The 24,060-nt window shown below is 46.7% G+C and overlaps 2 protein-coding genes across 5 annotated transcripts in view; one reads left to right on the top strand and one right to left on the bottom strand.

The window, feature by feature from the left end:
* The window catches only part of KIAA2012 (KIAA2012 ortholog), a 33,390-nt gene extending 12,422 nt beyond the window's left edge, over positions 1–20,968 (top strand). For 2 of the 4 annotated variants that reach the window (XM_078603925.1, XM_078603926.1), the window contains 16 exons: positions 247–835; positions 1,137–1,277; positions 1,472–1,855; positions 2,855–3,079; positions 3,837–3,914; positions 3,998–4,065; positions 4,481–4,556; positions 7,035–7,241; positions 7,616–7,742; positions 8,881–9,124; positions 11,204–11,297; positions 12,098–12,408; positions 14,395–14,597; positions 15,700–15,872; positions 16,933–17,152; positions 17,800–20,968. In XM_078603925.1, coding sequence (XP_078460051.1) covers positions 247–835; positions 1,137–1,277; positions 1,472–1,855; positions 2,855–3,079; positions 3,837–3,914; positions 3,998–4,065; positions 4,481–4,556; positions 7,035–7,241; positions 7,616–7,742; positions 8,881–9,124; positions 11,204–11,297; positions 12,098–12,408; positions 14,395–14,597; positions 15,700–15,872; positions 16,933–17,152; positions 17,800–17,974 — 3,315 coding nt within the window. In that variant the 3' untranslated portion in view covers positions 17,975–20,968. The remainder of the gene's footprint in view (positions 1–246; positions 836–1,136; positions 1,278–1,471; positions 1,856–2,854; positions 3,080–3,836; positions 3,915–3,997; positions 4,066–4,480; positions 4,557–7,034; positions 7,242–7,615; positions 7,743–8,880; positions 9,125–11,203; positions 11,298–12,097; positions 12,409–14,394; positions 14,598–15,699; positions 15,873–16,932; positions 17,153–17,799) is intronic. The other 2 variants (XM_078603928.1, XM_078603927.1) reach the window with 2 other exon arrangements.
* LOC144724640 (transcription termination factor 1a, mitochondrial-like) lies at positions 20,738–24,047 on the bottom strand. The gene is made up of 3 exons (XM_078603929.1): positions 23,367–24,047; positions 21,923–22,642; positions 20,738–21,488 (listed from the first exon to the last, which is right to left on the bottom strand). The coding sequence occupies exons 2-3, from the start codon at positions 22,622–22,624 to the stop codon at positions 20,991–20,993; spliced, it is 1,200 nt and encodes a 399-aa protein (XP_078460055.1). The 5' UTR covers positions 22,625–22,642; positions 23,367–24,047; the 3' UTR covers positions 20,738–20,990.
* Positions 24,048–24,060: the final 13 nt, after the last annotated feature.

The following is a 24,060-nucleotide window of genomic DNA, read 5'->3' as shown; positions in this document are numbered from 1 at the left end:
CTTCTCTCAAGCTTTCGCCACCACAAATCGCTCCGGTTATCTTCTTCAATTTCAACTCCTGGAAATTGATTACACTTGTTTGAGAGAACCAATGTTTGACACGTGGTCTAACCTCGAATACCAGCAACACATACGTTCTAAAATTAACGGTGTGAGATCACCCTCATGGACGTGGTGGCGGAGCATGCACATTTGGCCGTGAGCAAAACCACCTCCGCGCCTTTGTGTGTTTTTGTGCACCGGCAGCCACCGTCCGATGGCGTGAAGCTGCCGCTCATTACGATGGAGCCTCCTGCCACTCCCCAGAAGCAACAGGCCGGGGATAACACGGAGGAGGAGGCAGAGCAGAGGAAGGGACCTCCTCAACCACTGCTGCCGTCCATCTCCCAGGGCAGGTCACCCACGATGGGGCAAGGCATCGGCCCCGTTCAGGACCGCGTTGGTAGGACGTGGGGCTTAATCAAACAGGGGGCCACGCGGGGAGGCGTCACACCGTTCGAGGCGGCCCGGGCAAAGCCAGCAACAGGCGGCGCCCGACACGGCCAAGTTGCCAGAGACGCTGGAGTGAATAGAATGACACGAACCGACCAAGGTGCCGTCACTTTCGTCAAGCCACAGCGGGATCGTTCCCCGGATCGTGGAGCGACCAAAGCTCAAGTTTCGTTGCCGCCTGTAGATGAGCCTGTCTGTGCAGCTAAAGAGAGAGATGGAGTGCCAGGTGTTCACTGGGGTGATGCGGTCGTTGCCAGCAGCTCAGGACAACCGGTCAGGCGAGCGACGGATGTGGAGGGACCTTCAGTTGTTGGTCAGATGGCTGCAGGTGAAAGCTCTCAATGTAAGCATTACAGGAAGCACCCTTGTATTTGATGTGACTATAGGGACAGTAAACTGTCAATGTGTGGGGAATGCTACAGTGTTTCAAATGTTTTTTCACGTGTTAAATGTTAATAAAATTTAATATGGAATTTGTTCTAGATTCTTGGATTAACATGAAAAATCTGAGAAAATTGTGGCTCGATATGAAATTCCGGATGATTTTAATAACAATTGTTTAGAATTAATCTAAAGATGTGTATGTGGGGATACCGGTGAATAAATATATTTGTTTGCGATTATTCATTACCCTCATCCTTCAGATGAGTGGCAGCTTCTTGGGAAAAAGGGGCCCGGCAGCCATGACAGTGCGAGAAGCAACAAGGGAGGCAAGGGTGCACAAGACATGGGCATCAAGGGCGACAAGGCCGGCAGAGACATTGTCATCAACCCAGAGGACATAGGTAGGGTTTCTACCCATCCTGGTTTTCCTAGGAATGTCCCCTTTTTGAGGTCTTCCCGGCATATTTAAAGTCCCAGATTTTGTCAGTTGTGTAGTAATTCACTACTCGAGACGATGCATTTACACGTATTCTCCCCTCTTTTTTGCTATTGCGAGATATTATTCTCATCATATTTTTTTCTTCCTTTTCCTCAGAGGTAGCACAAACTGTAGACGTCGACCTCGAGTTTCCCCCAGTGGCCACCGGGGTTAACGTGGGAGCCGGCGAGGTTAGCGGCGCCAAGGCCGAACGGGGCGGTGCTAAGCCTGGCGGTGCCACCGCCGCTTCTGGGGCAGCCGGCGCGAGGACCGGGGGTGGCAGCATGAAGCCCGCAGACGCGGCCGAGGGCAGCGGTGTGAAGGCCGGAGCCTGCAGCATCACGTTTGAGGGCGGCACCGAGGGAGCGGGCAACAGCTCGAGCAACAAGCTCAACGGCGGAGTCACTAAAGGCGTCCCCAAGGCCGCGGGCAGCAACGCGAAGGCGGCAGGTGGCGAAGGGACGACCGTAGTGAAAGGGAATTTACCCGAAGAGCTGAGAGGTCGGTGATTCTGCTGTGTTTTTTGTTGTTGTATTAATACTAACAAGGCGAAAATACGTGAACGCTGAATTTGTTTTCGTGACGAGCACTTATTACCATCTTCTACGTATTATAGCACCCTCCGGAAAGTAAGCCACATGGCCAACTCGTGCCCGGTATTAGTACAGTCATGCAAACCTGCTCTCACACACGGACACACATATGCCTGCCAGATTATAAGATGCACCCTCACCTTTTTCTTTAAAATATAGTTGGAAAAAATGCGTCCTATTATCCGGAGACTATGGTATTAACTGAAAACCTACACCTTTACTTAAAGTACAGTATTTATGTTGAACTTCTTTCACGCCTGCTGATGTCTTATCACCCTCTTCTCAACAGGTGATTGATTATGGTGAAAGTGATCGCTCCATATCTGACAAGTTAGAGTGTGAAGAGATGTAATGTACGTGTGTTGAGCTATGTGAGATACGTGCAGAGGCTTTAAGAATAAAATGTCGTTTTCTGCCTAATGTATCCCTTATTTTAGTTGGTTACCTATAAACGAATCGTCTTTTTTCACCAGCGTTATGCTTAACACGTAGGCTTTCGCGACCAAAATTATTCATAATCAACGTTTTTGGGTTTAGATCACGTTATTATAAAAATTGTAAATGTTGTGGTTTCACGCTTCAACACACCAGTGGGCTAAAGCAGTGAACTATTTGTCTTTTGTCAACGTGACACTTTTTTACTGATTGGCCGTGTCGGGTGTTGGAGGGTTACGACACATTTATAAATAACGCGGTCTAAACCCAAAAACGTTGATTATAAAGCGTTATGCTTATCAGAATCTTTGTTTATCCTGGAGAAATCTGATGAGCAATGACGTTATTTTTGAAAGATGTCCAGTAGCTCCACAGATGTCCGGTGGGCATCGTCATTATAACTGTACCCTTACAGATGAATCGTACGCTAAAACATACTATGTTCATCCTTTACCCCGTGCGCATCTGATAGCCACACACACGGGAGGAGACTTCATGGGCAGTGCTGTCCTGGGTCCCGACGGGGAAATCATCAAACTATCTTTGGTGAGAGCCGCCTATTACATCGACGCGAAAGGGCAAGACGGCGCTGGAGATGTGCTCGTGTTTAACGTGAGCATGGAGCACAACGCTGCGGCACATGAGCGGCAGTGGAACGCGCTCCTGGGGGCCTCGCAGCGGAGAGGAGGAGACGAAGGTACGCCGGCCGCACCTTTAGCACCACGCACAGATCTTGATCGCTGCTATAAACGTCCACTCCGATGAGCCGGCTTCGTTGAGCTACTGTTTGTGGCCAAATTTCGATTTAGAGCTTTCGTGACTGCAGGGATTCATCTTCTTGGTTCTTTCGGTAAAGTCACGTAGAATGGAAATAATAAAATAATAAAAATAAAACATTATAAAATAATTCTCACGACGTTTCGGCCTGGTCGCTTCTGAAAAATAGCTCAGTGGGCCTTACCTGGTAAAAAAAAAAAATGCTCGTTTTACAAGACAGCAGCAATCCTCTCGGGAGAAAACGAGTTAATGTTTGCAGTGGGAAGTGAGGTGAGATCGCCCCGTCTGTCTTTTGTTTAGGCTCGCCTTGTTAAAACAAATGCTGCCATTTGTCCTGCGCAGTAAAATGTCTCTTAAGACTGCAGTGACACGAGTGGGGAAATGTAAAGCAAATATTTGTATGTTTGTACGGAATAATGGCATCGCGGTTACTGTGCGATGAACTCGGTGGTGACCTTGCTTCAATTCCTGACATTGTTTAACAACAGTGGTGAGTGATATATGAACCTGTTCTGGACCTCTGCTAGGTTGACTCGTTGTGTAAACATCAGCGCTGCAAAAACTAAGATGGTCTCTTGCGCAATGACAGTCTTAACATGTGTTCTGCTAAAAGCACTTGCCCCAACAGTCTATATGACTAAACAATAATCTTTGTCTGTGTGTGTGTGTTTAAAAAGACGTGAGGTCAGTCGAGTCTGGGGTGATGGAAGACGAGGATTACCAAGACCTTCCCGTTTCCAACAAACAGAGCCCACGTAATCCTATGCACGAACTCACTGCCACAGATTTAGCGATATTGCACACATGTCTTTTACTAACCACTGTTGCATTCTTTCAGGTGACATTGACACTGATAAAGACACAAAAACTGAGAAGGGGACCACTGCTTTTTCTGCTGTTTCCCAGGTACAAAAACACGCGTGTTCATAACCATCATCATCAATCGCGGTGATTTATTCTCTGCTTAATTAATGCTTCCTTACCAAGTCTCTATAGCTCATGGTATTGAACTCCAAAATTAGACGAATTTTCAACATTCAGAGCCGCAACTTGATCAATGTTTTTACTTTACCATTTGCATTGTTTCCCTTTTGCTCTCTCTCTCTCTCTCAGTTTCACAATCTCATTCGCTCCATGTATCTCTACGTGACATTTTCATAAGTTGTAAATAATCGATACTCGCACGATTCGATACATGTATCGTGAGCGTGATAATTTAATTTTTTAGTCAAATGAAGCGTCGCATGCCTCTAGTATCTACAGCAAAGCGAGGGCAATGATGCGGTCTGATGTCATTTATTTTGTTTCTGCACGTTACCAGGGAGCTGCCGACAGTGGATTGTTTGTAACGAGTCCCGTAACAATGTCTGAACTGACGGAACCTGGCACGGTCATGGGTGAGCTGCTATTTTTGTTTTCTATTCATGTTTTTGTATCTGCAGTCAAGAGGCAAAGGATCCGTTAGAATTACTTGCAAAGCAATTCATCTCTTCCGTTGTTAGAGAATGGCCTGCAGAAGCAATTATCACAGAGCTACCATTGAGATTCCTTTCAAATGACCTCTACCCTACACAGCAGGGGGGAATAATTTCCCCGCATACCCTGACAGTAAAATCAATATTTCAATTCGTAGAACTGGAATTCAGTCAAATCGTTATGAGACCTCCTTTACCAGTGGCAAAATATAGTAGTAGGTTTTACCCTTTAAACTGGTATAAAACTGACACCTTTATACAAGGCATCATGTTTGCAATAACCACAACACAAGCAGTCAAAATGCAAACAAAAAGAAGCAACTCTGATAATGGTAATGATATGCACGCCTTTTGGCGTCATCTGGTCCAACACCAATGGAGACTAGGCTCTAAGGAAAGCTGTCTCGGGTGTGGACCAATCAACTTCAAGGACAGTGCATATCATTACCATTATCAGAGTTGTTTCTTTCAGTCAAATCAGTTTGCAGTACTAAATGTCGTAGAGGTTGTTTTTTATAATGCAGTGGCCGGCTTGACACCATCAAGCAGTCAGGTGACGACCATTGCTCTCATAGGGAAATGACTACCCTCTACCACGTGTGTAAAAGGGGATGGTAGCAATCGCTCTGTGATATCCATTTCTGTGGACCATTCTCTCATTGGTGAGCGGCCTGAGACCATAAATTCGCTACACTTGAGAACACTGGTTTATCACGAGTGGTTGAAACCTAGTTGTGGCGTGAGATCTAAACGACAAGTCACAAGCCCATATACAATGCGTTGTGATGGGGCCAACTCTGGTTGTAAAGGAGCTAGCGAGTGTGTGCGGACACAGCAATACAATTCCACGTATTGTTGATGTGCAGCTGGGCATTAAAAACCACAATCACGGCTCCTGCGCTAGGTAACTGTAGCTAATCTGGGCAGAATTAAGCCTAAGCCCTTGATGAATTTAAAATATAATTCCACAGGTTGAACCATGTGTGAGATACAGTGCAGAATGTGTTCACTCCTTTAAAGGAAATGGGCAAGATTAACTCTGCGTCTGAACAGACAATTGAGTGCATAACAAATCAAAAATTACATCTTTAATCTGCTGTTATTAACCCGTAAGAAAGAAGAAGTGCAGAATATGAAGGTTTACGTTTATGCTTATAGAATGGTAAGCTAGCGTAATACAATTGTTGGATAATTCATGAATTTGGACGATTAAAATGACACTCGGTACAGTTGGTTACAGTTGTGTTTCATCTTCTTGGTTCTTCCCTTCTACGTGACTTTACCGAAAGAACCAAGAAGATGAATCCCTGCAGTCACGAAAGCTTTAAATCGAAACAGTTGTATTTGTTTGCTGTAGAAGTAAACTTTGACTGTAGTTCAGGAAGGACAACAACTTCAACACATTAGTAATTTACGTTTCCATTAAAATCAAACAATATATAATATGTGATGCTTCGGGCAATGGGCCGTCATCACAGCAGTGTAAATGTTCCCTTCCACAGCTTGTCAACAATGTCATTACCACTTGCTTCTTGCTTATAAAAAAACAAGTGCTCACATTCGGTGTGTAAAAATTCAGTCCCTTACAAACCATGATTCTATGAATTGTCATGATTCAGGGTGGCAGATCGATAAAAAAAATCGATACTTTTTTACGTCACATATTTGCCATCTCGTTTCTTTTGTCATTTTGTTCTCTCCCGTTTGCCTAACTGAAAGATTAGCATATAATCTACACGTGTACAGCCCTTTTTGTTCATAGACTGCTGGATGAAGGTCTTCCCATACTCTGCGGGTCATGGGGGGGCTACTCGACCACACTCCACCGTGCTGGCCGGTGTGGGTTTGGTAAAAGCGAGGAGGAACGAGTATAACCCGTAAAAACAAAGTTTTTCACTATAAATCCTTTATATGCGTGGCGGCTAGAGTCCTCTCGTCCTCTGGCTTGAGATGGCTGCCACCTATGGGTCAGATGATTGCATGGCAGCATTAAGCAATTGGTAATTAAATATAATATTTTTGTCCTAAAAAGTGTAAAATTTTGGAAAAAAAATTTCACGAACATTAATTGTCACGCACAACGAGTCTGTGTGGAAAATGTCAGCTCGATTGGATCACGGGAAGTGGGTTAAAAAACGACCGAAAGATTTGCACGGTCCTAAGCAAGCAAGCAAGTGAACTTAATATAAAGGATTTAAAAAAAAACGCAGGAGTCTAGAAGCACAGCACAGCGATGGAATTGTTCAGCATTGCCCTGTGCCGCCCGCCACGTAGCTCCCGCAGCCCTATGACAACCCTTGTTCGGCGTCAGAGAAACAAAGCCCTGGCTGAACCGATGCATCGTGAGTAAAATATCGTGGTTTTGTATTATTATTGTCGTAATTTAATGAAATGTTTCAGCTTTGCCTCCGGCGTCAGAATCGATGGTCAAGGTGGAGTTCGACACGTGGAGCCGCGAGCTCAACTCATCGCCGAGTCCCAACGAGACCATTATTGTAGAGGACGGCCGCACCGGACGAAGGATCGTGAGGTCGCGGCAGACGCCAACGCAGATGGGACCTCCAAACAGGAGCAAAACGTCCGTCTCCATCATCCTACCCTCCCAGGGTGCGTCATTTTTTGAGCGGCAGCCATCCCGAGCTGTTCCCCCTTCGGATTCATGCAGGATGTATGCGTGTGTGTTGAACTTCATTCGCACTGTACCTAGCCAATCGCGTGAATCGGAGGTGTGGGGGAAGGGGAATGTAAGGATAATGAAATGCAACGGAGGTTTTGTTTGTGTATATTTGTAATAAACTACTAGACAAAGGTCTGTTTGTATTGCCACCATCATCATGGGCCATTGCCCATATATTTCTGGATAAAAGGCTTTAACACACAGTCGGCATCTCTAAAGGTCCTGGGATGCCACAATGCATCTTGTAAAATAATATTGTATTCTGATTTTAATTGGTACATCTTTTTTTTCCGTTTGCCTGTAGGTATGGATGATCCAGAATCATTCCGTTCCGATGAAGACAGCTCGAGTGTGCTCTCAAATGCATTTAAAGACTCAAAGGAACAGCAAATGAATAATCACGTATCTGAGACCAGCCAGAACCATGACAGGCAAGAGCATTTATTGAATTTGTCAATCTAAAAGTATATTTAGCACATATTGAAAATGTGAATTCTAAAACCATGTGGCTTAAAGCGAACACACTCGCACAATATGCTGCCAAGCTGCACCAGTGTCTTCCTGATCTGAAATAAATGTGGATACGTAAACATGAAACCAGGCCATGTTACGCAGACATAACCCAACTTGAAATGTACTCATTTCATCCTTACAGTCGTGGTGGGATGAACTACAGGGGGTAATTATGTGCACACAGCAAGGGCCTTTTTCAACACTAGTACAAGCTACGAGCAAAATACGGTGTGGGGAAATAATAAAATAATACAAATAAAACACAAGACAAAATTCTCACGACGTTTCGGCCACAACGCAAGCAGCCGTCCTCAGGTGAAGAACAGAGCTGTCGGAAAGACAGCGTCCTAATGAACACTGCAAAGCTTGGCAGCGTATTTTTATGCTGGATCGGAGGAGGAGAGAGCCTTGACAAAGGAGTTTGCATATCATTGATATGACAAAGGAGTTTACATATCATTGATATGACAAAGGAGTTTACATATCATTGATAACGGAGTTTACATATCATTGATATATAAACTCCTTTGTCAAGGCGGTCTCCTCCTCCGACCCAGCTTAAAAATACGCTGCCAAGCTTAGCAGTGTTCATTAGGACGCTGTCTTTCCGACAGCCCTGTTCTTCACCTGAGGACGGCTGCTTGCGTTGTGGCCGAAACGTCGTGAGAATTTTATTTTATTATGTTTTATTTTTATAATTGTATTATTTCCCTTCTACGTGACTTTACCGAAAGAACCAATAATATGAATCCATGCAGTCACGAAAGCTTTAAATCGAAAAATGAAACACGGTGTACAAAACAAATTAATCACTTACCCAATGTCTGATACATACTTCCCCAGACTGCCAATCCTGTACGCACTTATACTTCTCTGAACAGCGGCGATTAAGGTGTGCATTTGCGTTGACAGTTCGTGCACACAAAAATAGGTTGCGTTATGCATTTCAGCAACCGCTCTGACATTCGAGGCGGTACGATCATCACTAAGCGACGTTTTATTTGTTCAGTGAAATGTGTGGAATGGGCTTTAAAAACACTATTAATCTCGTGGCAGATCAGCACAAGAATCTGGAAAAAACAAGGCCGTTGTGTCGAAGAAAGGTAAACGCCCCGAGGCAAGGGACGACAAGGACAGGCGTTCGGCAAGGCGCTCTGTCGAGACGCGGGAGCGCGCGTCCGTGCGGGAGGGTTCGACGGGGGAGATGAGCCACACCGTGGCAAGGCGGCCTTCCAGCAACGACCCGGACGACGCGTGGGAAGACAGCGTGGGTGATAACGCAGAGGCGCCCTCGAGGGCCGTAAGTAACACAACCGAGGCACGTGGGAGGTGGCAAAAGGGGTCGTCAAGAGCACTGAGCTAACAATGCTGAGATCCTCGGGGTTTGAATATGGCATAGCGGTCCATGATTTTAAACAAGCACTGTCATGGGTTCTCGAGATCCATGAGTAATGCAATGCTGAACCAATTTAATAAACCATAGGTATCACCCGAGGCGTCTTATGAGGTGGCAGGGTGTTAAAGAGGTCAGGGCACTGAGCTGGCACCACCAGGATACTGGGCATAATCTGGTGCAGCCACTCATGATTAAATTGGGCTCTCAAGTGTGAGCTGATGGCCTCAGTTGGGTCACCAATGACTACGCAAAAAAAGCCCATCGCGGTACATTGGTTTTTCATTTCATTTAGATAAATACCAGCATGTGATAATTATTTAAGGTATTCAATGTGACAAACATGTCACAGCAAGTGCGCCTCCTAGTGTGTGGTTAAAATAGTTCTTGTGGGGAGCGTTATCGTGCAGCGGTTCGCGTGCTGTGGTACGAACCCGGCGACACGGGTTCGGTTCCAGCTCACGGTGATCACCAGCAACGATTATCTGAACCGGTCCTGGGCCTCCCCTTTTAGGTCGACTCAGCCTCAAATGAGTACCTGGCGCGGTGTTTAAACATCGCCACGAGGGAGACATAGGCGGCCGGGAGTGGTGCTGGCTTTCATAGGTGCAATTGCCCCTACAGTCTGTAAAGGCTATACGGGGGATATGTCTTTAAAATAGTTCACTGGATCGGATCTCAGTGGCAGCCCTGTAAAAAAAAATCTGCTTCTGTGAGCTGTTCTCGAACACGCAGGGCTGCAGCGCTCTGCAATATTTCCAAATGGATTCCTCATCCCATGGCATGACACCGATCGCGCAAATGGATTAAAATTGGGTTTAGAGACACGTGCTGCTAGTTTCAGCCAGGCCTATCGTGGTGTAAGCAATAATATATGGGCTATCTATTTAATTAATTATGATTCGATTCCTCGATTAGTTGGACAGAAAATAGATGGGGAGAAAAAGCTCGCTTTTTTCCCACGTGTGCCGCTGGACGGGAGGTGATGGGTGGGGATGCATGATGTCTTCGGCATCATCAACCGCGTCACACTGAGCGTCGGATGTTGGGGGTGACCGCCATTTTAAACGGGGCCCCAGTAATCGGCTGCACCAAAAGTGGTCGATTATCATATTTCGTTGATTGCACAACTCTGTGGGTGAATTGTCCCAGCTCTGTTATACATGGCGGTTTGAGGGATTTGCTGCCAACTTGTAACATCAGGGATCCGGTGCCAATTTGATTGGGTTGTGCAATTGCCAAAACTCGCGTGTTTTCTTTGGACGCAGGCACCATCTTGGTCTGCTGTGTGCACGCACAGAAGCATGATTTTTAAATCAGGATAAAACTGTGGCAGACCCACATCCAATGGGGGATTTTATTATCTAGGATAGATGGAGACATAATAGTCAAGAGGGCACACACAGGGTCGGTGGGGGGGAGGTCCATTAGACCATTACGGTATTGGCACTGGCATTAAACCGCTTCGTGCAAAGGGCTTCACAGTCATGGTATATAAGTGGGTGACGTCTACGTACCATGCTCAGTTTTCATTATTCCTGAGGAGCCGAGTGGCTCAGGACCAGCACACCGTAGATATCCTTGTTCTTGATTTTGGGTTTTCGCCACGTGTGATTAAACCAATTACCAATGACTGCACAAACCAATCGCACGAAATTTGGGCATTTTTTGGCTACGCTTAAGCCTCCACCCTTAAAAAAAACAAGTTTGACAAGTGATGACCAATTTTTTCAGAGCATTAAAAGGTGTCCCTAGCGTCGATAAAGAGGGCTATTGAAGTGGCATCAGAGGTAGGTATGTGACGTCATCTTCTGGGTGATGCACTGCTCGCTGTAGAGTTGCAAATGCTATAAATAGGGGAAAAATAAAATAAAAGCTCCGTATTTAATTTTCTATAATGGAAGCATTGCAAGCAAGTTGTTATTTGTTTGTTATTAGTGCCTGTGTGTTTTATTCTAACCGTCTGCTTTGTTTTGATTGCACAAGGAAACGAGAATCGCAAAAGAAACGAAAACTAAAAAGTCCGAGGGCAGTACAAAAGCCAAAGCGAACGAAAATGAACGGAGTGCTTTTGTTGTAGGTGAGACATTATAAATGACTTCCAGCGCCTAGCTTCCAGTCGCACAAGAAACGTTACACATCCCCTGTCCTGTTTTTATTCTACGTAACTCTTAGCTTCAGCTGCATCCAGTTATGTAATGTTGGATCAACCCGTTGATACGATTCTTAAGATTATAATTATAATAGAGGCGATCATTTCAGAGGCACGTGGAACCACAGGCAAATGGCATAGGCAGCCAGGTGGTGATTGAGCACTAAATTCCCCCCCCCCTCCCTGCAAGATCTGTGGTCCTCTATATATTGAGATGTTATCGGCCAATTAATGAGTGTTTACATGATGCATATGTACAGCCATTTTGTCAATCCACTGCTGAGTAATAGTCTCCCCACACCATGCAGATGGTGGGGGTTATACGAGGCATACTTTGCAGCACTGTTCAGTGTGGGATGAAGGAGATGCATAGACATTGGAGCAAAGTATAGAACAACGGATTTGCTACACTGCCCTACACTGCAGCGGCAGCCCACAAAACCTGTTTTATGCATGGTGGACGCTCAACGCAAGCACCATCCAGGCTCAACGTCCTACTTAGCCTCCGAGATCTGATGAGATCCTACGAGACCGTCGAAAGGATACAAATAACAGTTGTTTCTTTACGAGCGCTATTCAGTGCATGTATTGCGAGTGTGAGAATCGATGTTCAAGCAATTATTGGACACTTGACAAACCGAGACGTTCCATCTCAAAGGATCGCCGCACGGGCGAAATATTTTCGACACGTTTAAAGAAATGCGCCTTCACGTTCCCCCCCCTTTTAGGCAAACCCAGGAAAACGAGGAAGAGCGAAGCGACGCAAAAAGGAGCTGATGGGGAAAAAGCGCCGCCTTCGTCAAAAAAAGAATCCGGTGGCGAGCAGAGGAGGAAGAAGTCATCGCTGCGTTCTGCGGGGCCGCCGCCAAAGGATGGCAGCAGGGGAACGGACGATCAGGACTCGGGGGGAGACGACGACTCTGCTTTCCAAGACGACGAGACTGATCGGCATCGCCAAGGAAGAAGGGGGAGCCGAGCGCAGGCCCGCAAACTGGGCAGCCAAACGTCGGAGGACCAATTTGTTGAACCTGGCAAGGAGGTGAGGAACTCTGCTGAACAGTGCTGTGCTGTACAGCAAAACGTCGCACATTTAGCCGTTACATATCCACCTGGTCAATTAACTGACGCCCAGTGCTGTATTGTGCATGGTGTGACTGTATATAATTTGATATATATGTTCACATATCTGACCTTAAATTTCGATTTAAAGCTTTCGTGACTGCAGGGATTCATCTTCTTGGTTCTTTCGGTAAAGTCACGTAGAAGGGAAGTAATAAAATAAAAAAAATAAAACATAATAAAATAATTCTCACGACGTTTCGGCCACAACGCAAGCAGCCGTCCTCAGGTGAAGACCAGGTCTGTCGGGGAAACAGCGTCTGACTAAACCTGGTCTTCACCTGAGGACGGCTGCTTGCGCTGTGGCCGAAACGTCGTGAGAATTATTTTATTATGTTTTATTTTTATTATTTTATTACTTCCCTTCTACGTGACTTTACCGAAAGAACCAAGAAGATATCTGACCTTTTCACATATCTGCCTATATCTCAGTCCCCAGAGGCGGGTATGCGTTGTAGTACTGTGCCAGATCAATCCGAGTACGTAAGTAAATTAGTTCCTATCTTACAGTTACATGCTAATTTCTCACATTAACATCACCAGCTCCGGCCACTGCTTTATGACCCTTGAGCTACACCCATTTCAAACCTTTTAAAACAGTCTGCCTCAGCAGCAAACCATGCTTTCCCACCTGATGACGGACGCTTGTGTTGCGCCCGAAACGTCGTGATTTATTTTATTTTATATCTACGTGACTTTACCGAAAGAACCATAGTGTATAAATTAGTTCCATGACATAGTTACTCTCTTGAAGATGGTTATTTGGAGGTGGCCTGATGGACCAAGGAAGGGTTTGCATGCTGCAACGGCACTACTCACATCCTGGGTTCATATCCTGGCTGCCACCTGTGATTAAATTGGTTTCTGACGTATAGGGAGTTCATGGACTCAGCAATGACTGCACAATACAACCGTCACGTGATATTGTTTTTTTTACTTTTATTTCGCCACGTTCCATCTGTTACTGATGTTTTTCCGCGTCGTTTCTCTCCATTCCAGTGCCGCCCTCTGCACTCCATTCAGTCCATATTTTCTTTCAGGCACACATTCTGCCTCTGTTGCCTTCCACTCGTGTTGCCATTGCTTTTCATGATTCCCATTTGATGCCATTCTCAGACTCAAGATTTTATTTGAGCTGGTTTGACCAATTTAGCAAACCAGCCCTTTTAGACACGGCTAGTACCGTAGCAGTTTGCATTCTTTTTTTTATATATATCATTGTTATTCTTTATTCATATTTTTTTCAATATCGGGTGAAGCCACTTCTGTCATGCTACACTTCTTTTCACTTGAATTTTGGGCAAAACACTACTACGTGGCCAAACAAAAAAAAATTGCGATCATAGTATTTGCCACAAGTAAATATTTTTAATATTATCGTTTGATATGGCTCCTCCAACAGGATCGTCTGTTGGAGAAGTCACGCACAGCTGAACACTTGAGTACCGTCACTGGCAGTGCACAATATCGTTTCATATCGTTCTGAATGGAACTTGGTAAAGCCCCGTCCTGTACATTCCACCTTGCTGGTCTCGCCAAGGAACGTAAACCTCTGAAGGGAACGCCTCGAAGCAACCGCTTTTGGCTCGCCATTGAACAACAACGGTCAGAGCAACGGTCAGCGCATCTGAAAGCACGCGATGCGGCTCTCTGGAACACTCTTCTTTTCGATATTAGGAAGCCCCTGGAGCCTATGCACTTTAAAATCATCTAGATTGAAAATTCCTTTCTTTGAAACTGCTTTTTGTGTTCAGTTTGTTGTGCTTCCCCTGCACCTCTGATTAGCACGGTTGGCGACGTGTGAAAGAAGTTCAACATACGGTACATTACATACACAGAGGCTAAGCCTACGCTGTCCAAATCGAGCAGCTGAGAGATTCGAACCGCGTGCGTGCGCGAGCGGCAGCCGGGGTCGGACGGGCGATCTCCGGCCTTGTCGGAGCGCGAGGCTCGGCGGGCGGCCCAGGCGGAGCAGCGGCGGCTGGAGGTCGACCGGCGGCGGCAGGAGAGCGAGTCGCAGCGGCTCCACGCGCTGGAGCAGCAGGACAGGGAGGAGGTCATGAGGGCAGAGCTGGAGGAGGCACGGCTCCGGCGCGAAGAGGAGGCGAGGTGGGTGAGGGGGACGGGACTGACGGCACCGCACAGGGCCCGGCTCTCACTGCTGGCACCAAGCTAATACTGCAGCCGTGACAGCACGGACAATATGTGCAGCATTGCTGTGCGGCTACAAAATTACGTTTAAAAGGAGGAAATTGTATGACGGTAAAACAAGAGTTATTTGTTCTCCTGCGTACGCAGCCCGCCTGTACTCCTGTACACTTGGCCAGTGCGCACTCTTACGTAATCAGCCAATACATTTGTGTTTAGTTTGTTGTCTTTCCCCCGCTACGTATGGTGTGAAAGAAGTTCAACATACAATACGTACTCCGACATACGTATCCAGTGCATTCTCCAACTTTAACCAGTACATACTCCTACACATTCAGCTCGCGACATAGTCTCACACCTCTTTTTTCCATTGCACAACCCAAGCCATGCCAAGCTAGCTCCGAACAGCTTAGGAGGTGCCATGATGTTTTTTTTCCACGAGTTAAGTTAGTTAATCCTCTTCATCCCCTATGGGACATGAGGCCACAGTGAGTTCCCTCCACTTCGTCCTGTCCTTGGCAACATATTGAGCCTCACCCCAAGAGAGCTTGATCGCTGCTACCGGCTCGTCCTACGCTGTCTTGCGCCGCGTGGCCTCGGGTCTCCCAGGTTTCCTTTTGCCCGGTGGTGCCCATCTTAGGGGAAATATTTTGTCCTAGTCCATTCTGAGTACATGTCCGAGCCATCTGAGTCACCGTCCCTTGATGTTTTTTTTTTCCACTACAGAACCAGAACTGTGATGTCGGCCTGCCGCTGCCATCGCACGCAATTAGCGATTTGAAACGCATGGGGCCCTGCTTTTGCCTCAAACCAGATTCAATTGTTTTGAGGCCAGCATAGCGTGGACTTGGTACTGACACATAGCCAGTGGAAAGCCACCTGTACCACGATGGCTCGGTGCCCACGCGGCTTGGATGTGCCAGTGACGAACGAATAGGGTATGACCATAGTTAACCGGCGCATACTCAATCTTATCGTCAAAACTTTTGGCCATGTGTCCAGTTTTGACGAGCTATCTGAGCTGTTTGCCAAGTGCCCTTTCCCCCCTCCTTGTCCGACTCAGGCAGAAGAAGCTGCAGCAGGAGCTGGAGCGACTCAAGGTGCAGGAGCTGGAGATGAAGCGGATGGAGCGCGAGCGGGCTGAGCGTGAGCGTGAGCGCCGGCAGCAGGAGGAGCACCGTCGCAGGGTACTCGAGATCCAGCGCAGGAAGCAGGAGGAGGAGGCCCTGAAGAAAGGTGAAAGCCTCGCACCTTCACTCTTTCTCTCTCTCCTGTATCGAGCACATTAACGAAAACTAAACTATTTTTTATTTTACCAGGTAAGGCCCACTGAGCTGTATAGCTCTTTTTCAGAAGCTACCTGGCCTCAAATTATAGCTGAACGCAGTGGCGTATCGTGCGGAAATTTATAACAGCCAAATACTCTAAACGCATGTTGATTCTAAATGGAGGGAAAAACCAGAGGACCCTGTGAAAAATCCACACGACCATGGGGAGAGAGACATGCAAACTCCAAATATACAAACGTCAGGGTCGGGATCGAACTCACGACCTCCTGTATACCAGGCGAGGTAGTTAACATCTCACCACCAACATGGCGGGTGAAGCATTGTCAACGGATACCTCTGTTGATCGACCTTGCAATGCACGTTGCTGGTTGGTGGATCGTGTGCGGCGAGGTAGAGTGTGGGAATTCTTATCTCTTTTAATCCGTGTTACTCTTATAATGATGTCCAGTGAATGAACTTACGGATACAGCAGTGGGGGGCAGGAGCAGTGGTGCAAACGTTAGCGCACCCCATGTCTCGCATCAATGATCACGTGTCACGTCAATGGCAAGCAAAATCTAAACCCATCCTGGGCCCCAGCCCCCTTCACCATTCGAAATTTACCAGAGTGGAACAAAGAACCCCCGTATAGCCTTTAACAGACTGTTGGGGCAAGTGCTGTTAGCGAGCACCTATGAAGGCCGGAACGGTACACGAGGGGGTGGGTGGCCAGCACCACGCCCGACCGCCGTTGTCTCCCTAGTGGCAATGTTTACACACCGCACCAGGTACTCATTTGAGGCTGAGTCGACCTAGGGGAGGCCCGGGACCGGTTCAGATAATCGTCACCGGTGTTGGCCGTGAGTGGGAATCGAACTCGTGTCGCCGGGTTCATAGCGCAGCGCGCTAACCGCTGCACTATCGCTCCCCACGGCCAACCAGAGTGTAAGAGCACGGTCACACTGACACTATCGAATACCGCACGAACGAACCGGCAATGCCGGCGCGCTCTCATCTCCGAATTGCAGCCGAGCAAGAGCGGCTGGAAAGAGAAGAGGCGGAGCGGCGAGCTGAGGAGGAGCGGATGCTGTCGCAGATGGACGAGTCGGAACGGCTTGAGTACGAGCAACGGAGGCGGAAGGAGGAAGAGCAGAGGAGACTCGCGGAGGAGCAGAGACGCAGGGTGATGGAGGAAGAGGCTCGTCTCGCCATGGAGGAGGCGATGCGACAAGCCCGCTTTCTGGCCAAGTGAGATCCGCGCATCTCTGCCGGGGAACTGCTTCACAAAAACTCAAACGCATTTGCCAATAACGCTGCACAAGAGAGGAAAAATTACGTGATAGAGAACGTTTCTGGCAATGGCCCTTCTTCGTAGCGAAAATGTCACCGGTTATATAGTTTTGCCTTTTAAGGCAGTGGTGTTGACGAACGTGTTGAGTCTGTGTTTATTGTGCTTGTGCACCCACTGCCAATGCAGCATCACCAAATAATGTATTCAATACTATACAAGTGGGTTTCAGAGAGTCATTATTTCCTACACTTGATGATATGATTTTTTTTTTAAAGAGACATAACACAGCGTGCACATTTTAATTTCTGAGCACTGGTAATATTTGATGAACTCGTCCAATATTATAATAACCTTGTTTAACGGTTGAACCCGGTGGCTTTCGACTGAAAGTCCAATTAGGCAGCCTATGGACAGCAGCAGCTCCAAAAGGCTTCATAAATCAATGAAACGCAACGGATCAAAGATTACACATCTAACGAGCATTAATGTGACCAATTGCGCAACCAGTGAAGAAACCAATGAGAAGCCACGACCGTGTTTAAATCACGCGGCCAGCGTTTCTTTTATGGCTCCCTGACCCGACGTCGTGAAAACCTCTTTACAGGCAGCAGGCGGAGCTGGAACGCCACCTCATGTTCCACCGTGAACTGTGGCTGGAGACGAGCGGGATGGAGCAAACGCAGGACGTGTCTCGGCCGTGGGTCTACTCGTACTACGAGCTCCTGCAGATGCTGGGGCTGCAACGGCCAGAGCTGGAAGCAGGGCAGCACGTTGACTGAGCCGCTAAAGGTCCCACCGACAGGGAAATGTCATATCCTGGGTCTCACAGGCCGAATGCCCGTCCATGGTTTTATTTCATATGACCTATCGGTCACAGGAGGCCTAATATTTCGAAACGGCCCGCAAACTATATGTATCCATTACTACAAGCATCTTATCGCACTAATCCGGCACCAGAAGGGAATATATTTGACCTTGATACACCACCGTGTTTCTAATTTTAGCATTACACTCAGGAACTTCTGAGTGTACAGGGTGGTCTAGATGTCGTGACCCGCACCGTGAGACACCACGGTGGCTAGGAGCTGTTGACTACCTCGCCTGGTATACAGGAGTTCGTGGGTTCAATCCCGACCCTGATGCCCGTATATTTGGAGTTGAGATATTCTCCCCGTGGTCGCGTGGCTTTTTATTCAGGTCCTCTGGTTTTTCCCTCCACATTTAGGTACATGCATTTCGAGTATTTGGCTGCTATACATTTTCACGCAATAATCCACTTCGTTGAGCTATCATTTGGGGGCAGGTCGCTTCTGAAAAAGTTATATAGCTCAGTTGGCCTTACCTGGTAAAATAAAATAAGCAGTTTAAACAGAGCTGCGTGTGGCCTGCCAAGTGAGTTTTGATGTCCCATTGGAAAGTAAAATGTTCCCCCACCCCTGCCCTTGAAACGTGGTCACCAATGGTTGCTCACTTTCACTAACTGCAGCTTCAGTGCTTCAACAAATTTCATCGAATTGTCAAATTGAGTTAACGTTCCATGTGTACTCGATAGGGTAACAGTCGATTTTAATATAAAGCATCACAGCACTTAAATCTACATATGCGTTCATTGCTAATAGCCCATAAAGCTAACATACTGGCATATACAGTACATGAAATGTTAATAATTAGTAGTTGAAGCCATTTTTATATAGAATGTTCATATTTTGGGTTGCTTCACAAAGGTTGTAACTGCCAAAAATGTTGCTTAGAACCTTTTTGGAGTACCTCAAGAAGGGTAAAGCTGTTTTGTAGCTTGTTTGCACTAATATATTCTGATTCAAAGCAAATGCTGAAACATATTCTTAGTATTTCCAATCTACGGTGTTTTACTGCATGTGGTATTCGTAGATCTTGTTGTCGGTAGATTACCGAGCGAGCTCATGTGGTGGAGCATGAAATAAAAGGGAGTGCCAGAGATATAAATCCATGTGATAAGACTTGTACCAAGACTGAGAAAATCCAGGTACAAAGGGTGTACACAGTGCAGTTGTCAGTAAAGGTTGGAGTCCATAACGGTTCTTTAGCGAGTCCACTTAATTCTAGACTTGAAGCTTTCGTGACTGCAAGTATTCATATTCTTAGGGTTTTTCGGTAAAGTCACGTAGGTAAAACATTTAAATAAATAAAAGTAAAATAAAAATCACGACGTTTCGGAGGCAACACCTGAAGACGGAAGCTTGATTTTTATTTTTATTTTACTTTTATTAATTTACATTTTTTACCTACGTGACTTTACCGAAAAAACCTAAGAATATGAGTCCACTTAAACTTCTCATGGTGCTGGACATGCAAGAAACATTCTAAAAGAAGCACTCTGTTGTTGTATGTCGTTGGCATATGTAATAAATGCTATGTGGGGAGACGAAATACATGGAAAATGACTTGTAGAGTAGATCCAAGGGGGAATGTAGTGTGTGACACTGGGAGTGCAGAAGGGAAGACGGAACAGTGGCTACTCCATGCGAACAAGTTCCCATATCTGGGGTTAACCTCACAAGACAGCGACGTTCAACACAAAGTGAGTCAAAAAGTGTGAAGTAGAGAGAAGTGAGTGGAGTGTTATGTGAAGAGACGACGCCACTGAAGATAAAAGACATGTAGGATGTTGTCAGACCTGTGCTCACGTATGGAATAGAAATCTGGGTTAGAAAGAAAATATAACTACAAAGCAACAGATATGAAGATGCTGAGATGAGTGCTGGGACCGATTAGGAAACACATTGGCAATAAAGTTGGAGAGAGGTTAGTGACGCTGTTCATGAAGCCAAAATTTATAGGAAACAAGCAAAGGTGGTTTCGGTCACGCAGAAAAGGAAGCGATGAGTAGGTTGCAACAGGAAGTAGAAATTGCTGGCAGTAGAGAGCAGGATGGATGATAACAGCGAGGACATGAAGGAGTTTAAGAGTCAGTGGGGCAATTGCTGGAGATGGATAAAAATGTAAAGAGGACAACGGCAGACCTCAAACACTTGTGATCGATGCCAGCAATGAGTTGGTGTTTTACCTATCAGTAAACAATCATTTTGGCACAAACTGTATGTTTTAAAATAATTACTGGAATTTAGAAATGTGCATCCTATTATGAGATTATAACCGTACACAACTGTATTATTGCAGGCTTCTTTGTTGATCAAATTACAAAATACACAGTATACACAAAATACACAGAATTTTGTTTGGTAATAATTTAAAAAATCTAGAGAAAAATTCAATCAATTATTCTTTGCAAACTGTGCCAAGGGCATGCTTCACCCATCAAATATATATACAATTGCATAACAGCTGGGAGATTCCTGCTGGCTTCTGTGGGCTGTTCTGACACATGGGGCACACCGCTCGGTGAGATTTCCAAATCGATTATTTATCTGGCATTAAGATGGCTTAATTGAAATAAATTTGGTGGGAAAATTTGCAAAGCCTCCAGTCATAATGCTCCCCAGTGAAATGTTTGAAATTCTCAGCTAAATTCAAATACATATAAGAACACGCAGACACACGAACATTGACCGAACATTTTATTTAAGTTGAAAAAAATTCACAGCTACTAGTTTCCTTTGAAAATTACTGCTTCAGCACAAAACCTCTATTCTGAGGGTTATTTTCAACGCAGCTTGCTCAAATAACACGGAAACTAAGTCGTAAATATAGCAAATATTTTACGACAAATGTTTTCAAGTCTGGCATCTCATCTGCAAATTAACCGATGCGTCAATATTAAAAGAATTCCAGTACACCGACTCTGATGTTCATTTCTCAGTCAGATGCATCCGGCTGCAGCCTTGTGAACTTTGCCTGAAAATTACACTTGTTGCTGTTCAAAATGTTGATGCCGTGCTTCTCAAAGTCATAGCCAACGCTCTGGAGGACTTGCAAGCGGTGGCTCAGCGTCTTCAAACTGAACTCCAGGCAACGCGGCCTCTCCAGCACCTGGTGGATGGTGATACCCGAGGCCAGCAAGCAACGCAACTTCTCCAGCAGGTTCTCCAGGGAGAAGTAGAGGAAGTACGAGTACTTCTTGAAGAACACCTTCACCTCTTGGTCGTTGCAGCCTTGCTTAAGGCACTCGCTCCAGAAGGCCTCCAGCTTCCTCTTGAGGCTCTCGCTGGACATGTCAAGCGCGTCGGTGCTGTTCGCCGTCAGGAAGCCGAGCAGCTCCTTGTCCGTGAGCTGAAGCCGCTTCACCAGGAACTCCATGTTGGTCTTGACCCGTTTGGTGCTGCGGATGAGGATGTACACGTTCCGCGAAATGATCTGCGTGAGGGGTAAAACGAATTTGTGAGTCCACAGCGTTTAGAACGAATGTGCACAGTACCATGAAGACCCATCTAAAATCTAACTTAGTGCATTTAAAATGTCTCTCAACTACTATTCAACGTAAAAAGAAATATAAAAGGTAAAAACACAGCTCTTAGTAGTTACTGGAGTTACTGTATAGTACTCTGGCATTTATGTGCAGCAAGGAGATGCGGCGAACAAGTCAGTCATTGCTTTTGCACGCTGTCCCATTTATATCTTTAAGGCATGTGATTAAAAAACTAATTCCAATTTTAATTCAATCTTTAGGGGTTCCCCCCCCCCCTTAAAAACAAACATCCCAATGCAGGACCCTCCTAGAAAGAGATTTGAGACTCAGACCATCCTGGGTCAGTAAACAAAACATTTATAAACAACAAAAAGACTCAAACCTGTTGCACAAAAATGTCGGGGTCGCCGCCTTCCAGCGAGACGCAGGTACATTTCAAAAAGTCCACCATTTGCTTGTTGAGCTCCGGGGTGTTGGATAACGCCCTGGGCGCGGTGGAGAAAATGCGCAAAATGTCCTTCTTGGCGAGCCCCAGCGACGTGAAGTACTCGATGTTTTCCGCCAACGTGGCGTTGTCCGAGGAGCGGAAGAAGGCCTCCGGGGAGCGCATGACGATTTTGAGGACGTCTCCATCGGAGTTGAAGAATTTTCTCCACAGCGCCCACCGCTCCTCCAGGTGTTCGGCAGAGCGGCTGAGGGAGCGCGGGTACCTGCACACGATGCTGGCCACCACCTGCTGAGAGGCCCCTTTGCCCTTGAGGAAGTTGATCAAGTCGACGCTGCCTTTCAGCTTCTTGAGAACGCCGAGTGCCTGCCTGTGGAGTGCGAGATCCACTCCAAGGTCGTCGAGCTTCTGCATCATCTCGGCGGAGGGCTCCGACACACTTGCGCGGGCCGCGGGATGACTGGTTGCTTGACAGCAGCGAACCTGCCCCTTCCCGCACACTTCAAGGTGGCCGATTGCTTTCGAGAGGGTACGGGGTACCACCCAGCGATTTTGTAAATGGGTCGTTTGTACTTTTAGGTAGAAGAAGCATCCTTGTGCCACGATCCTCCTCACGTGAAAGGGCTGCCTGCCGAGCATGTCTGACGCATCAGAATCCTGTTGGAAGACAGAACCCACAGCGCATTAGAAAACATGGACACATCCGTCACCAGGTGAGTTTACCCGATATGTTTTCTAGCCCATTTGACGCCTGGGTAACCATTAGTGGTTTTCACATTTTGTAATGGCCCAGACTGCACAAAGAGGCCAATTCGTTTTAACCTGATTATTTAATTTAACACGTAGGATTTCGCAACTGATATCCATAAGAGGTTTTTAGGTTAGATCGCGTAGATATAAATGTGTAGTTAAACCCGCCACCACCCGACACAGCCAATTAGTAAGGTTTGTCACTTAAACAAAACATGCCAAATCGTTACTAGTTCAGGACATCGGTGTGTTGGAGAGTAAACCCACAACATTGTGGTGTGTTGGAGAGTAAACCCACAACATTGTGGTGTGTTGGAGAGTAAACCCACAACATTGTGGTGTGTTGAACTCGTAACGAATTGGCCCGTTCTGTTTACGTGACAAATTTTACTTAATTGGCTGCGTCGGCTGGTGGCGGGTTTAACGACACAATTATATTTACGCAATCTAATCCAAACAAAACCTCTATTGTGGACAGCGTAACGTTGCTGCACAACGCAAGCCGTGGTTGCATAACAACACAGCACCGCATAATGTACAGTGACACATGTGCCAATCATCACAAAGCCTCGAGATGATTAAACCGACACCTGCATCGCACACACGAATCGCGGCTGGACTCTGTACTCACCAACGCGAGTCGCCACACCGCACACCGAATCGATCCCACTCGCCCACAAAAACTGCAATTGAGAAATATCCCAAAAAACAGCCCTCTAATAACGACGCCGATCAGAAGTTAAGCGCCCGGCGATCACAACAACAAACCACCACCAGCACCACAAAGCAACGATGCATTCATGGAGCAAAACGAATTCGGCGGGCACTTTAGGAACGAACCCCTCTCAACAACGTTAAGGGGTAAAATAAATGAACGCGGCGCATTTGGGGGACGCACATGGGGCACCGCGCGCACGTGTCTACGAACTAGATCCGGGGCACGCACGTGGCCAGTTCACGGCCGCCCGCCCGCCCCCTTACAAAGACAAAGGTCCCCTGCGTACCCTGCAACATACTGTCCGGGGGGGTTGGGGGGCGTAAGTTGCTAAGTAGCGTGCAGCCAGCGTCTCTGAAAGGCCCCGGGCCACTTGTTGGCACACGAGACATCGGGGTTGGTTGGGTGGCCGTAACAAACCGAGCCCGCTCGACTTTGAGTCTCTTGCCCCGGTGGTGATGTTTACTGCACAGCGCAGCAGGTCAACTGCATTTGAGGCTGAGTTGACCTAAGAGGGGGGGGGGTAGGAGGAGGCCCACAGGGACCCGGTTCAGTTGTTCGTCACTGGTTGTTTGGCGACTGTGAGCGGGATTCTAACTCGGGTCAGCCG

The sequence above is a fragment of the Lampetra planeri genome, chromosome 21 (genome assembly GCF_965212315.1).
Source record: "Lampetra planeri chromosome 21, kcLamPlan1.2.h2, whole genome shotgun sequence".
Lineage (NCBI taxonomy): Eukaryota > Metazoa > Chordata > Hyperoartia > Petromyzontiformes > Petromyzontidae > Lampetra > Lampetra planeri.
The sequence above is the reverse complement of the archived record's forward strand: the minus strand, read 5'-3'. Positions and strand labels throughout refer to the sequence as shown.

Bases quoted from the DNA above. Each gene is read 5' to 3' on its own strand.
- LOC144724640 (XM_078603929.1), bottom strand. From the start codon at position 22,624: ATGCTCGGCAGGCAGCCCTTTCACGTGAGGAGGATCGTGGCACAAGGA. The intron at 21,489-21,922 runs GTTTGAGTCTTT...CCCCTCACGCAG, and splicing joins CCGACATTTTTGTGCAACAG to ATCATTTCGCGGAACGTGTA.